A 12,281-nucleotide genomic window follows, 5' to 3' on the forward strand; every position below is an offset into this window, starting at 1 on the left:
TTTTGTACTAAAAATTGTTTTAAGAAGCAGAAAGAAAGCCGTCTCAAATCTACCCTATGTGAATATATTTCTTTAGGTTGCTAATAAATTAATGCATTAAAATAATAATAATGATAATAAAAGATATGCCACTCTTTGCAATTCAAAGTGGACAATCTATTTTTAATATGTAAAAGTGGCGGTATGGTATCTAATTTTAATTTATTTTAAATAAATTTGCATTTGTCAATTATAGATTATCATAAAATTATGCTATAATTATCTTTAAAAGTGATGGTATCTAATTTATTGTTTCAAGATTAAGGTTTCATTTGAATTTTTATACTAAAAATTTATTTTAACAACCAGTAAAAAAGCCGTGTCCGAATGAAATCAAGTTGTTTATGTTATGATATTTATTTATGAATTACTTTTCTTCTATTGCTAAGTCAATTAGGATGATTAAATTTACTTTTAAATTAATAATTCTATGATTTAAAATGCAAGCATATGCTTTAGGCTTTGTTCAGAATAATTTTCTTACTAATTTTCACTATAACTTTCTTATAAATAATTTTACTCTAACTACAATATCATATCAAATGGAGTCCACTCCCAAATGGCTTGCTTTCCCTAGACCCAAACGGCTTTCTTCGTTTTCTCATTTGCTCCTCTCTCATAACTCGCGACCTCAAGCATGGCTTTCGGTTTCCCTTTCGCTTTCGACCGAAACTATTTTAATGTATTATAACATTCAAAATGAGATGATAAACCACCGAAAATTTGACAATCGGAAAACCGCCGGAAAATTGACTGCCGGAAAATTGTGTTGGTAATAAATAATTTTTCTATAGTGTTTAATTTAGGCCCCCCTTAATAAAATTTCTGGCTCTGCCACTGTTAACACCAATAACTTATATAAATACTATAATTAAAGTGTTATTTTAGTAAGTATTTTACAAAGAGCTTATTTATTTTTTTATTTTAATAAGTATTTTAATGATAATAATCTAATTAGAATTTAAAATAATTAATCATTTAGTTTCTATTTTTACTAATTATTTCATTAAATTTTTATAAATTGTTTTAATTAAACTTTAATTACTAAATATACTTATAATTATCTAATAAATCAATTAAATATTCCATTACTAACTAATTATTTATCTAACATTTACACTATTAATCACCTAATTAAATATTTATATTTTAAATTAATATCTAATTAAAAAATAAGAATAAATCAAATCCTGCAAGCCGGCTCTTCCGTTCGTTCGCTGTCGTTCGCGTAAAGTTCCCGCTTCGGCTTCGAGCGAGTCAGTTGCCATTGCTTGTCTAGGGTTTGCTTTTCCTTTTCTGCATTTATTCATTGCTGTTCTGCTTCTCGTGAAGTAGAGTTCTGAAAGATTCCAAGCTTCTCCGCTTACTCCTCCGACGTTGTTCCTGAAGGTAACGAAATTTCTCCCCTTTCACGCGCTTCTTTGGTCGGGACTCTTTTTCCCTCGCGCCAAAAATGCGTTAAATCCGCCGAACAGAAGGAAGGATTTCGTTAAGTCCGGGATTTTCCACGAAAAGAGGGAATTTTCCGTCAGCGGCTTAGATTTACCGTGAGATCTAGTTTTGCATTTTTGGCCGTTTGGCTGGACTTAGCCCAAAACTGCCCCAAATCTAGCCTAAATCCTGAATCCAAACAGCCCCTAAGTCCTCGTCCGTGGCTAATTGGCAAACATGTATTCACCTTTGAGTCCTCTGTGGTCTTCGGAGATTATATTTTTTCTCTGGGAACGAGCTTCAATCTCCTTGTCATGCGCGATTGGACCTTCTCCCTTGTTCTTCTTTACTGCTGTCTGAGCAATGTTCTTTTTTTTTTTAGTGGAAGCTTGTCGTTCTCCCTCTGGATGGCATATTTCAGTGTGTAACCAGGCAGAGAGCGCTTCGGCTTACCACTGTGACGGCTTGCTCTAAGTCAGGATATGCAATTCTAAATCCAAATGCTTGAAATCAGGGAGAATGATGCGCTGGTTTTATTTCCAATTGAGGGTGGTGGCTTCTGCAAGTTAGTTTATCCCTTTGTGAGCTGAATTTGTTAAGGTACAAATCCAAGTAGTCTCTCACTTCTTCCTTCCCAAGCCTCTCTTTCCTTAGAAATCTTCGTGTGGAAAAATTTCCTCAGCTACAGCTTCTGGTGTTAAACATCTACTGGACTCTTTGGAACAATTAGAACTTGAAGAAGTGTCTTAATAAGTATTCTGCTCCAAAAACTGCCAGAACACCGTCCCTCTTCGTTTGGACTGTGACTAGCACTTTTTGAGAGCCTGGATTGCCTTCTTACCTTTCTATCCTTTCTTCTCTCCACTTGCGTAACATTTTTATGGTTCCTGACATCCACAAATTACTTTATGAGACCCACTATTACTCAAATGTTGGGCCTGGAATTATTTTTTAATGCTCACTATTACTCGAATGTAGGACTCAGGCTAATAGTTTTTTCCTATTATGAGAACCAGTTTTACTCAAACCTTGGAAGTCTAGCTTAGTTGAAAATAATCGAAGGATATTTTTTCTCTTCCCTATATGCTTTTTTGTATATTATATATGAAGGGAACTGAATGACAGGAAATATGGCCATCTCATCCCTTTTACTTCTTCTATTTTAAGCATGATGTGTTGTCATATGGCTGCAAGATCTGGGAGGTTGTGTGTTTCTTATCCTCTTATGTACAATTCTGGCAACACAACTTATATTGGCTATTAGTTTCAAATGGTGGTTTCTGATAAATGTTGATGGCTTCTTTTGTGTTTGTGAGTTTTTCCGTTATGTTTATCTCTGGTGGTTGGGTTTGGTTCATCCTCCATGTGGTTGATTCATGCTTCTTTTTCAATTCGATGGCTGCTTCTTTATTCATGGATTGATTTTTTGAGAGGGCTATGATGAGTCATATATTCCTAGGGGTTCTCCAGGACTGCCTTTCTTCTGCTATGCTTTTCTAAATATGCCAGAGACGATGAAACAACCATAAGCAGAGACAGTGAATCAGGATGGCCTTTCTGCTGCTATGCTTTCATTGTCTCTGCTTAGAAGGATGGTCTATCTTCTCAAATACTCCTTGTCGTTGATTCATACGGTTAACTGAAGCTTTATTGAATATTTTTCCGCTTTTGCTGGATAGCTTCTCTGTCTTCTAATGAATGGATGACATTAAAGTTTAAAGGTCGTCACATGCATAAAGCCTTAGCTGTCTGCCACTTAGTATTCTTGTTTTTTCACAAAGCTCCAAAAGCACGTCAAAATTTGCGGTCTGCAAGCATCATCAATGGACATTAACCACGATTAAATGGAGTTTGTACTCTACAAATTAATTGAAACATGATATTTCCTTTCTTGTTTATTTTGTTGTGTGATTTTCTTTCTAACAATAATAACACAAGGGCAACACCCATCTGCCAAACACAGATATCGAGCTCGATATTCCCACCGAACGCCAGCCATACAGTCAGATATTGTTCAAAATGGTCTGTTGTGCTAATCTCAACACTGGCTTTGAGTATCTGAAAGATCAAGTCTTGTGCTGCAGATTCTTTTGTGAGCTAGTCAAAACTCAAAAGTGATTTTTTTTCTTGTCCTCTCAGCGTAGAGAAATTATTCGGTGCGGGGTCCGGACGTAGCTCTACGTCCTAACCCTCGCTTCCCAACTTGTTGAATATATATCCTCTAATTTCGGTGGACGCGATGCTTGAAGTGTATGGTTCTAATTTTGGGGTTATGGCTGTTGGTGTTTTTTTTTTTTTTTGGACAGTTAGGCGAATTAAAGATGGAAGATGGAGGTGAGCTGCTTTTTTTTTTTTTTTTTTCATATGATGCTCTCTGAGCAATGAGCAATGATATTGTTATTATTATTATAACAAGATAAAGAAAAGAAGCAACATTAGTTGAAACTCTCTAAAATTTCTGCACAGCCTCCTCCAGTCTCTTCAAGTTGGGATCAATTTTGAGAGCACGTTTGCCAATTTTGACAGTCTTTTCTTCATGGATTTCATGATGGAACGCACCCTTCTCAGCTTCTTGGTTTTCAAGTAGCAAACACTCCACTTAATTGTGGTTAATGTCAATTAATGATGCTTGTGAACTGCAAATTTTTACGTGCTTTTGGAGTTTTGTGAAAAAGCAACAATATTAAGTGGCAGATAACTACGTATTTCTGCATTTGACGTCCTTTGGACTTTGATGTTAGCAATTCATTAGAAGATAGGAAATCTTGCCAGCAAAAGCAGAAAAAAATATTCAATAAAACTTTATTATTATTATTATTATTATTATTATTATTATTATTATTTTTATTTACTTGCTTGATGTTACGGTGAAGGCTTGAGCTTGTGCTTGCCAAATAAGCGCGTGACCGCGTCATATTTAGAAACCGTTTGGTAACTCAAATTATGGTCTGAACTTTTCAATAGTGTTTCGGGTGCTTGATTTGGACTCATTTGGGCTCGGATTGAATCGAATTTGGTGTCGTTGATTCGTATTCTGAGACGCTCAGTTTGATTGTAAGTTCACTGAAATCGTAGTTTAGTGATCCCAGATTTAATTTTTGAAGTTTCCGGCTTGATTTTACCTCGAGATTTGTGCCCTGGTCTAGATAATTTTTCGATGATAATATCAACTCAAATGTTGGATTCAAATAAGTTGACTTTGGGAAAGAACTAAAGGAAAATTTATTTTTATATTATTTTTTGGCATGAACGGAATTGCAGTTTCTACTTCGTCCAGAGCATGGTTCTCTTATCCTCCTAATCGGTACGATGTTCATCGGAAATGTTCTCTTTTTTAAATCGGTGGCTGCCTCATTGAGAAATTTGTTTTTGTTTGTTTGCTTTTTACATACAGAATTTCGTCCTGAAGGCTGTTTGGCGACAAGCAGGATTTAACTAGGGCTTCAATTGGAACGTCTTTTTAAACTTTTGAATACAAAAATTTCTGAATTAAGAGTTTATGTTTGAAACTCATGTAAATGTATGTGTGCAATTTGTCTTAATTAGTCTAAATGTAAAAAAAAAAAAACAGTACGAGGACAAGCATCTTGTTGAATGGAAGTAATAACGGTTTCTTCTACCATGTCCTGTAAATCTGTATAGTCCTGCAAGTTTGCCAAACTATAGGATTTAGTTAATCAAGAATTTATTGCAAAAGAAATGGGGGATTTAATTTGCTTTAAGATGTTCATTTTTTTGCGTTTAGTGGCATTTAGCTCAAAATCCTGCTACCAAACAGCCTCAAAATCCTGCATTATGGGTCTAACTGACTTCCTCTGGTGGCAGATTATTGGTCTCTTTCTATTTGCTTTGAGCTCCGTTTTTCTTTTTTTTTGTGTAACCTTTCATTTTCTTGATCTTTGTAAATGTGTTTTTTTTATAATAATTTTTTTAAAATATTAAGAATATAATAATAAAATAATTAAAAAAGTTATCGGAAAAATAAAATAGTAAATAGGCTAATTAAGTTAAACTCATACATATTACTTCATCGTGCATAACTTGGTAGATGCATACAAAACATCGTCTTTCTTCCTCTCTGTCTAGTTCTGCGGTCTCTTGGTGCCGTGGAAGCCGAATGGTTTGTTGGTCGAATCAACCATGGAGAAGCTCATCAAGATTGGCTTTCAGTATCTGAAAGATCAAGTCTTTTTTTGTAGCTTCTCTAATCAGCCTTTTCGTAATATTTTTGTGCTGCGCACAACTTTCCGTCAGTTTGTTGAATATATTGCTTCTGATTTCGATGGAGGTGATGGTCTAATTTAGGTGTTTTTTTTTTTGTTTGGTTCTGAGAACGATCTTCAAGCTGCTTCGTCATGATGGAGGTTTTTTGGGTGTTGGACCTGCTGCATGTTGTTGGTTTTTTTTTTTTTTAATTTCTTTGCATGTTCTTCTTTGCTGCAACGTCTGTTCAATGATTTTTTTTTTTTTTTTTTGCACTTTCCCTCTCTTGGTTTTTGGGTTTTTTTTTTTTTTTGGAAGCTGTCGCTCTATGGATTTAGGTGTTTTTTTTTTATTTGCGTGAAGTAGAGTTTAAGCTTTACTTCCCATTAGGTTTTGTCTTCATCTGCTCTCTCCTTTCTAAGGATACCAACGTTTATGGTCTGGGATTTAAGTCGGATTTACACTAAATCCAGCCAAACGGTTTTTGTGCGCTCGTTAAATCCCGGCGATGGGTAAATCCCGGAATTAAGGATTTACGGCTTAAATGCCGGATTTGCTAAATCCCTCGTTTCGGCTGATTTATGGTATTTGGCGGAAGAAGCGTGCGAAAGTTAGAAAGTTACCTTCACAGCCAGTGAGCTCCCGTTGTTGCTTTTGATCAAAATATCTTAACTTAAGATCCGAAGGAGCGAAGTCGAACAACCACGAAGGAGCTGAAGAAGCGACTCGTGCAATCTCTACACCTGCTAAGTAACGAACCCGAACAGGGACAATGAAAAGAGAAGATGAAAGGCAAACCCTAGACGCCTACTGATTGGACAAAGTTAAATCCTGCTACCAAACAGCCCTTTGTGCCCCTTTTTGGCGCAGTCCTTACCATCAGTGTGCAATCGACCACTTCCTTCAGCTGGCCTCGCCTCTTGGCAGATTGCTCATGGCATCTGCGACCGCTACATCTGTCTGCTTTGATATTTTATTTCCAACATTTCTCTTGGATCTATTAATGGCAGTACTTTGTACAGCAACAATTCTCTTCTACCTAGGTTGGGTCTTGGCAAGATGTGATGACAAACAAATTTGATCTTTAAATGTGGGTTTCTGTTTCTAACTTTGATGTGAAAAGAGTCATTGTGGGTATGTTGGAATCTCTTTAAATAAAGAGGCCTGATTTGGGAGAAATTATTCTGTGCCGCCTGCGGACTTAGCTTTTGATCAGATTCAAGGTGGATTTTCTGGATTTTTCTGAAGTTTTTGGGTGTCCGGACTATGATGAAGGTGGCCCTTCCCTTGCCATCTTACTGTTTGGAAGGCCTAATGGCCACCACTGTTCTGTTTTTCTAGATGGCTTCTCTCAGTGGTCCTCCGCTCAGCTGCTCCCATGGAGGTCCTCGTGCCATCGATTATCCTTTCGGCTGGCCTTTTGGCAACCTGGGATCTTTTGCTGGCTCTATCTCGTGCTGCTGCTTCGATAAATCCTGATGTTTTTGGGTTCTCTTCTCATCTTTGCCTTTTTTTGTTTGGCAATTTGAGTTTGAGTTTGTTTTGTATTACCTTTTGGGCTTTCTTCTTTTCTCTTTTTATATGCTTTTTTTTTGTTATAAGTTGTATTTCTTTTTTTTTCTCCATTTAATGCGTGGGCAATGCTCCATATTTCCCCAAAAAAATCCTAACGTAGCTTCTCCTGATTTGGAGTCATTTGATGCACTTCAAGGAAATCTTAAATCTAAGGTTATGTACATGAAGTTCTTACTTGTCCTGGATGACATTTGGGAGGAGGAGAAGCAAAATAAAAGCAAATGAGTGAATTATTTTGGTTATGCCTTTGATTGGCTCAGTTGCAATGTTGACTGCAAAGGTGATTGAAAAGGATGAAATGTTGAGATTAGAGGGCTTGGAGGAGGATGCCTTTTTACAACTCAAAGGCCATACATTTGCTAATACATAGAACCTAGATATTCTTCACAAATTAAGTTCCATTGGCAAATGTATGGATTTCTAAATTCTAGCTTAAGATGAAAAGCATTGGATAAAGGTTTTAATATTTTTTCTCTTTTTGGAAATATTTGTCTACTTAGCCCAACAATCCCCAACTTGTTGATTATATTACTCCAAATTTTTTTATAGTGGTGGCAATGCTCCAAATTTATACTTCTAATTTTGATGGTTATGTTTGTTACTGTGGTTTCATTGGATCTTTTATTTTTATTATGCAGAATGTTGACCATTAAAAGAGAAGTATAAAATTAAGTTTAAGTTTGCCAGAGATGAGGATGCTCAGGCGGATGAGTGGTTTAACTCTTAGAGACAACGTGAAACAAGCATATACGTGAAAAGGTTGGAGTAGCTTCATTGATAGATAAGAGTAGAGAGAGTCGCTTTAGATGGTTTTGTCAAATAAAATGGTGGCCTTCCGATGGCCCGGTTAGGAGAGTAGATGTATTAGATTTGACTTATATTAAGAAAGGTAGAGGTATGCTTAAAAAATTTTGGTTAAAAAATATTAGAAATGACATTTTTTTATTATATTTAAATGAGAATTTGAATCTTAATATGACAAAATGGAGAAAAAAAGATTCATGTAGTTGACCTCACATAGTGGGATAAAAGCGTGATGTTGTTTTTGGAAATGATTGTATCCCCTGTTCTTCTTTGCTGGTATATGGGCAATGATGTTATTTTGGAAGCTGTTTTGCTCTCCCTTTGGATGGCACACTCTTGGTATCCCTATTCTGCTTCTCCCTTACCCCTTACAAGCAGTGTGCAACCGGGTAGAGCATCTCCGCTTCATTTGGCTGGCCTCGGCTCTTACCACATTCCTGATAGCCATTGCAACAACCTAATCATTTCTGAGCCCATTTTGCCTTTATATTTTACCACCCTATGCTTTTTTCAAATTGATCCCAATTTGAAGAGTCTGGAGGAGACTGAAGAAACTTGATAAAGTTTCAGCTGAAGTTGTTAATTTCCTTATCTTTCAGAGATCACATACCAGAAGAAACAACCTGAGTTGCGCAAAAGATGTGAATGGAGTTTGTTATGATGTGGATGAAGAAGCCATCAATTGAACGTCATACTCATTTTATCGGCACTAATATGTACAGCAACATTTCTCTTCGATCTATGTTGGGCCTTGGTGGTATGCTTAAGACAACTCTTGTGTAAAGTGTTTATTAAGATGAAATGACAGAGGAATTTGATCTTAAAATGTAGATACGGGTTTCCAACAACTTGATGTGAAAAGAGTCATTGTAGTTATGTTGCAATATTTATACAATTTAAAAAGACTCATAACTAATTATTTAATTTCTAGTTGTACTATTAATTAGTTGTGTTATTTTAATGAAATTTTAATTTAATTATATCATTAATTATCTAATTAGTTATTTAAATATTTTATTACTAATTATTAATATCTCCATTTCTTTGTTACTGCTGTTGCTTTTTCTCCTGAATTGAAGGTCAAGATGGGAGCTCGCTCGCTATGAAGGTAATCATCTTTTTTCCCTTTTGCTTGGTTCTGCCCAAATCCTGGAAATTTGCTTATTTGTCTGGATTTACGACAAAAAGAGGAAAATTAAGGTTTTATTTCTTCCTGATTTAACATGTCCTTGAAATACGTTTGGCAGGATTTAGCAATAATCCTGCCTAAATCCTATTAGCAAAGCCTCTAAGTGATCGAAAAAGTGAAAGAAGCTCATAATTGCCATCTACTAGGATTTGCTACACCTTTTTATATTTTTTTTCATAAATTGGTATGGGTTGCCGTGGATGTTGCATGGTTCACCTTCTTGCTATTGATTGGACTTCTGTATCTATATGTAGGTTTCAACATAACGTGCTTTATTCACCAGTTGCTATAAAAGCCATGTAGTCCCTATGATTGCCTACCCCATATGTCCAACTTGATTAATAACTTTGTTTTTATATCATAATTGATATTTATCTGATTTATAAATGATTTGTAAATTTAGATAAATTATTATGTCTAGTGTTTATTCATTTTTTTGCTTTAAAATTGCCTATGCTAGTCCTAGCTATGATGAAGAAGTTATTTATGAAGGAACGGAATGGCAGGAATTACCAGACCTCCCTCCCTCGAAATCTCTGTCAATACTCTACTGCCATCCAGACTTGTAGGAGCGCTACCGAAAGTTTGTCAGTTCTGATTGGCACAAGGTAGCTCACATTCCTTATGTCAATCTTAATCTAATGCCGGTTTACAAGTGTGGGAATTGAACTTTACATTTGTTTTATTTGCTTTATATAAAATGTGAAGTTTCAGCCAGAGCTGTGGTTGGCAGAGGATTAATGGCCAACATGCAATACTTAGGCAGGAAAGAGATGAAGGGAAATAATGAATACAGGTAACCAAATATTGTCATTTAAATCTTTCATATATAGTAATTCAACTCATAAGCTAGCTTATTAGTTGTGTGATTCGGGTCATTATCTATCAGATGCTTTCAATCATTATTCAAGAACATGTTATTTAGTAAAATTCATGGTATACACATACTTATTGTAATAAGTAATAACTATCTGTACATACTTATTTTTATTTAAATCATGCTTCCCAGTCTGGGAATTTCCCATTATTGTGTAAAATTCAAAAGCTATAGCTTGAGAGTAATTGGGATTAGAACAATTTGTCAGGTTTTCTTATTTTTTAAATAATTAGTATACAGTGATTATTTTATTGTTAATGTTTATTTTCATTTGATAATTATGGTTTGTGATCTTGAATTAGATCGAGGTGCCTTCAATGCCGTTGAAGTTAAAATATTGATGATTCCCCTCCTACGGTGCCGATTATGGAGCACAAAGAACAGCTGAATAGAAACATGGGAGGACACATGGGTGCGTTCTGCAACCACAAATATCTTATAGGGATCTTTTGTTATTGTTGCTTTTCTCAATTTAGCATTCATCTAAGGTGAAAATATTTCATGAAGAGCAATTTTTTATAATGAAAGTTAGCTTGAGCTGGCTGTGTGGTGAATAAGAAGGAAACATATGATCTGGCATGTCCTTCTCTAAATGTTCATAATTGCTAGCAAGTAATCTTTACAATAAAAAGTGAAAACAGAAGATTAGGTGGATGTTTACTACACTAATCCAACATCACTTGAAAAGATTTGACTAAACTTTGTAACTATCGACACCTTGCCGAGCGAGAAGATGGAAATTATTGAGTTAAGAGTTTAACTAATGTCCTATGAAGAAACATAGACATGTGGAGTCCGGACAGGAGAACCATTCGGATCCCGTGAGCGTGCGTTGCAGCCAGATGTGAAACGAACCTATTGAGGCAAAACATCAAGCAGGTGGACAGGAAGAAGAGTGATGAGCTCATCTTTTTATGAATGTAGGAACCTTCTGTGCCATTACTTTTAATCCGTGCGTTATTGTTTCAGATCTGAAAATCTATGAAACTCCAATAAGATCTGGAAATAAAATCGCATTGATTTGAAGCCTATGTTGATGTGCTTGATATGATTTTTTTTCAATATTAAATTATTATTATTATTATTATTATTATTATTATTATTATTATTATTATTATTATTATTATTATTATTATTATTATTATTATTATTATTATTATTATTATTATTATTATTATTATAGATTTTTCTTCTATAGTCATAAATATTTGGGAACATTAGAATAAAATATGATAATTATGTAAGCATAGTTTTTACAGTTAAGCTTTTTACAGTATATTCGCCGCCAAATAAGATTGTGAATGAAAATTCAATATTTTATGTAAATTATACTTTTCTGATTTATGTATAAACTGTCAAAAAATTTTAGAAATTGATGGTCTAGAACCCCATGTGAGTTTTAGGAGGTGAATATTATGAGATTTAAGCTTTATTAGTGATAATTTTTTCTGTTTTTTAAATTAATTTTTAAAAAAAATTATAAGAAATTGATTTTTAATTTAGGAAGAAAATTATTCTAAACAAACTTTAGAAGAGTAGGGTGAAATTGAAACCCCAAAGGGATTTTCATTTCGTTCTCGCAAATGATATGATAGGAATTGATGAAATTTTAAACACAAATAATAGGTATGAAGAGTATTAATGGGTGACCAAAAATGTGATCTAAAATGCATTACGTGCAAAGTTATTTAAATCTAAGTGTTGTGAACTAGGTTTAGGGATTTCAACTTAGTTAATGGACGTTTGGATCGTATATGGGCTTGTTGTATTTGTAGACTGTCCAAACTCCTGTAGAAGAAATCGTGGCTCGAAATGCAATAGAATGAATGCAAGATGCTTTACAAAATTCAAGCTCTCAGTTGGCCAGAGATCTCGCCTCTGACGAGCCTTGACCGGTGGATTTGACTTGGAAGATGTGGAAGGAATTGTAGAGAGCTGTCAAACTAAATATTTTGGCTTGGGAGCACTTGGGGAGAAAGTTATGAGCAAAAAATCTTAAAGCAGCCCTAAAATCTTCCTATTTATAATCCCAAGCTTATGATAAGCGGCTAGGATCACATCTAGGGTTAAGCTGGAGTAAAACAAAGCCCCCTTAGCTGTGGTTTGCATTAGGGTTGATTAGGAAACCTTCCAAGGCATTAAAAGGGCTTAAATGGACTTAAA

The 12,281-nt window shown here is 35.0% G+C and overlaps 1 protein-coding gene across 39 annotated transcripts; it reads left to right on the forward strand.

The window, feature by feature from the left end:
- Nucleotides 1-1,248: 1,248 nt before the first annotated feature.
- Nucleotides 1,249-10,787, forward strand: LOC110097820. 39 transcript variants are annotated; one of them, XM_028693864.1, is made up of 6 exons: nucleotides 1,249-1,428; nucleotides 8,652-8,768; nucleotides 9,132-9,160; nucleotides 9,702-9,849; nucleotides 9,950-10,037; nucleotides 10,421-10,787. In XM_028693864.1, the coding sequence occupies exons 2-5, from the start codon at nucleotides 8,698-8,700 to the stop codon at nucleotides 10,026-10,028; spliced, it is 327 nt and encodes a 108-aa protein (XP_028549697.1). In that variant the 5' UTR covers nucleotides 1,249-1,428; nucleotides 8,652-8,697; the 3' UTR covers nucleotides 10,029-10,037; nucleotides 10,421-10,787. The 39 variants fall into 39 exon arrangements, 2 of the variants coding, with proteins under 2 accessions (XP_028549697.1, XP_020680055.1); XR_003700359.1 differs by adding an exon at nucleotides 1,853-2,070 and having other exon boundaries at nucleotides 7,887-9,849; XR_003700368.1 differs by adding an exon at nucleotides 3,434-4,774 and having other exon boundaries at nucleotides 8,652-9,849.
- The last annotated feature ends 1,494 nt before the right edge of the window (nucleotides 10,788-12,281 follow it).

Source organism: Dendrobium catenatum, unplaced genomic scaffold (assembly GCF_001605985.2).
Source record: "Dendrobium catenatum unplaced genomic scaffold, ASM160598v2 fragScaff_scaffold_373, whole genome shotgun sequence".
Lineage (NCBI taxonomy): Eukaryota > Viridiplantae > Streptophyta > Magnoliopsida > Asparagales > Orchidaceae > Dendrobium > Dendrobium catenatum.

What these genes read in the sequence shown, in the direction of transcription:
- LOC110097820 (XM_020824396.2), top strand. Translation starts at nt 7,052, where the DNA reads ATGGAGGTCCTCGTGCCATCGATTATCCTTTCGGCTGGCCTTTTGGCA. An exon ending in GGAGCTCGCTCGCTATGAAG is followed by an intron (nt 9,161 to 9,701) that starts GTAATCATCTTT and finishes TGCCTATGCTAG; the next exon opens with TCCTAGCTATGATGAAGAAG. An exon ending in TCAGTTCTGATTGGCACAAG is followed by an intron (nt 9,850 to 9,949) that starts GTAGCTCACATT and finishes TAAAATGTGAAG; the next exon opens with TTTCAGCCAGAGCTGTGGTT.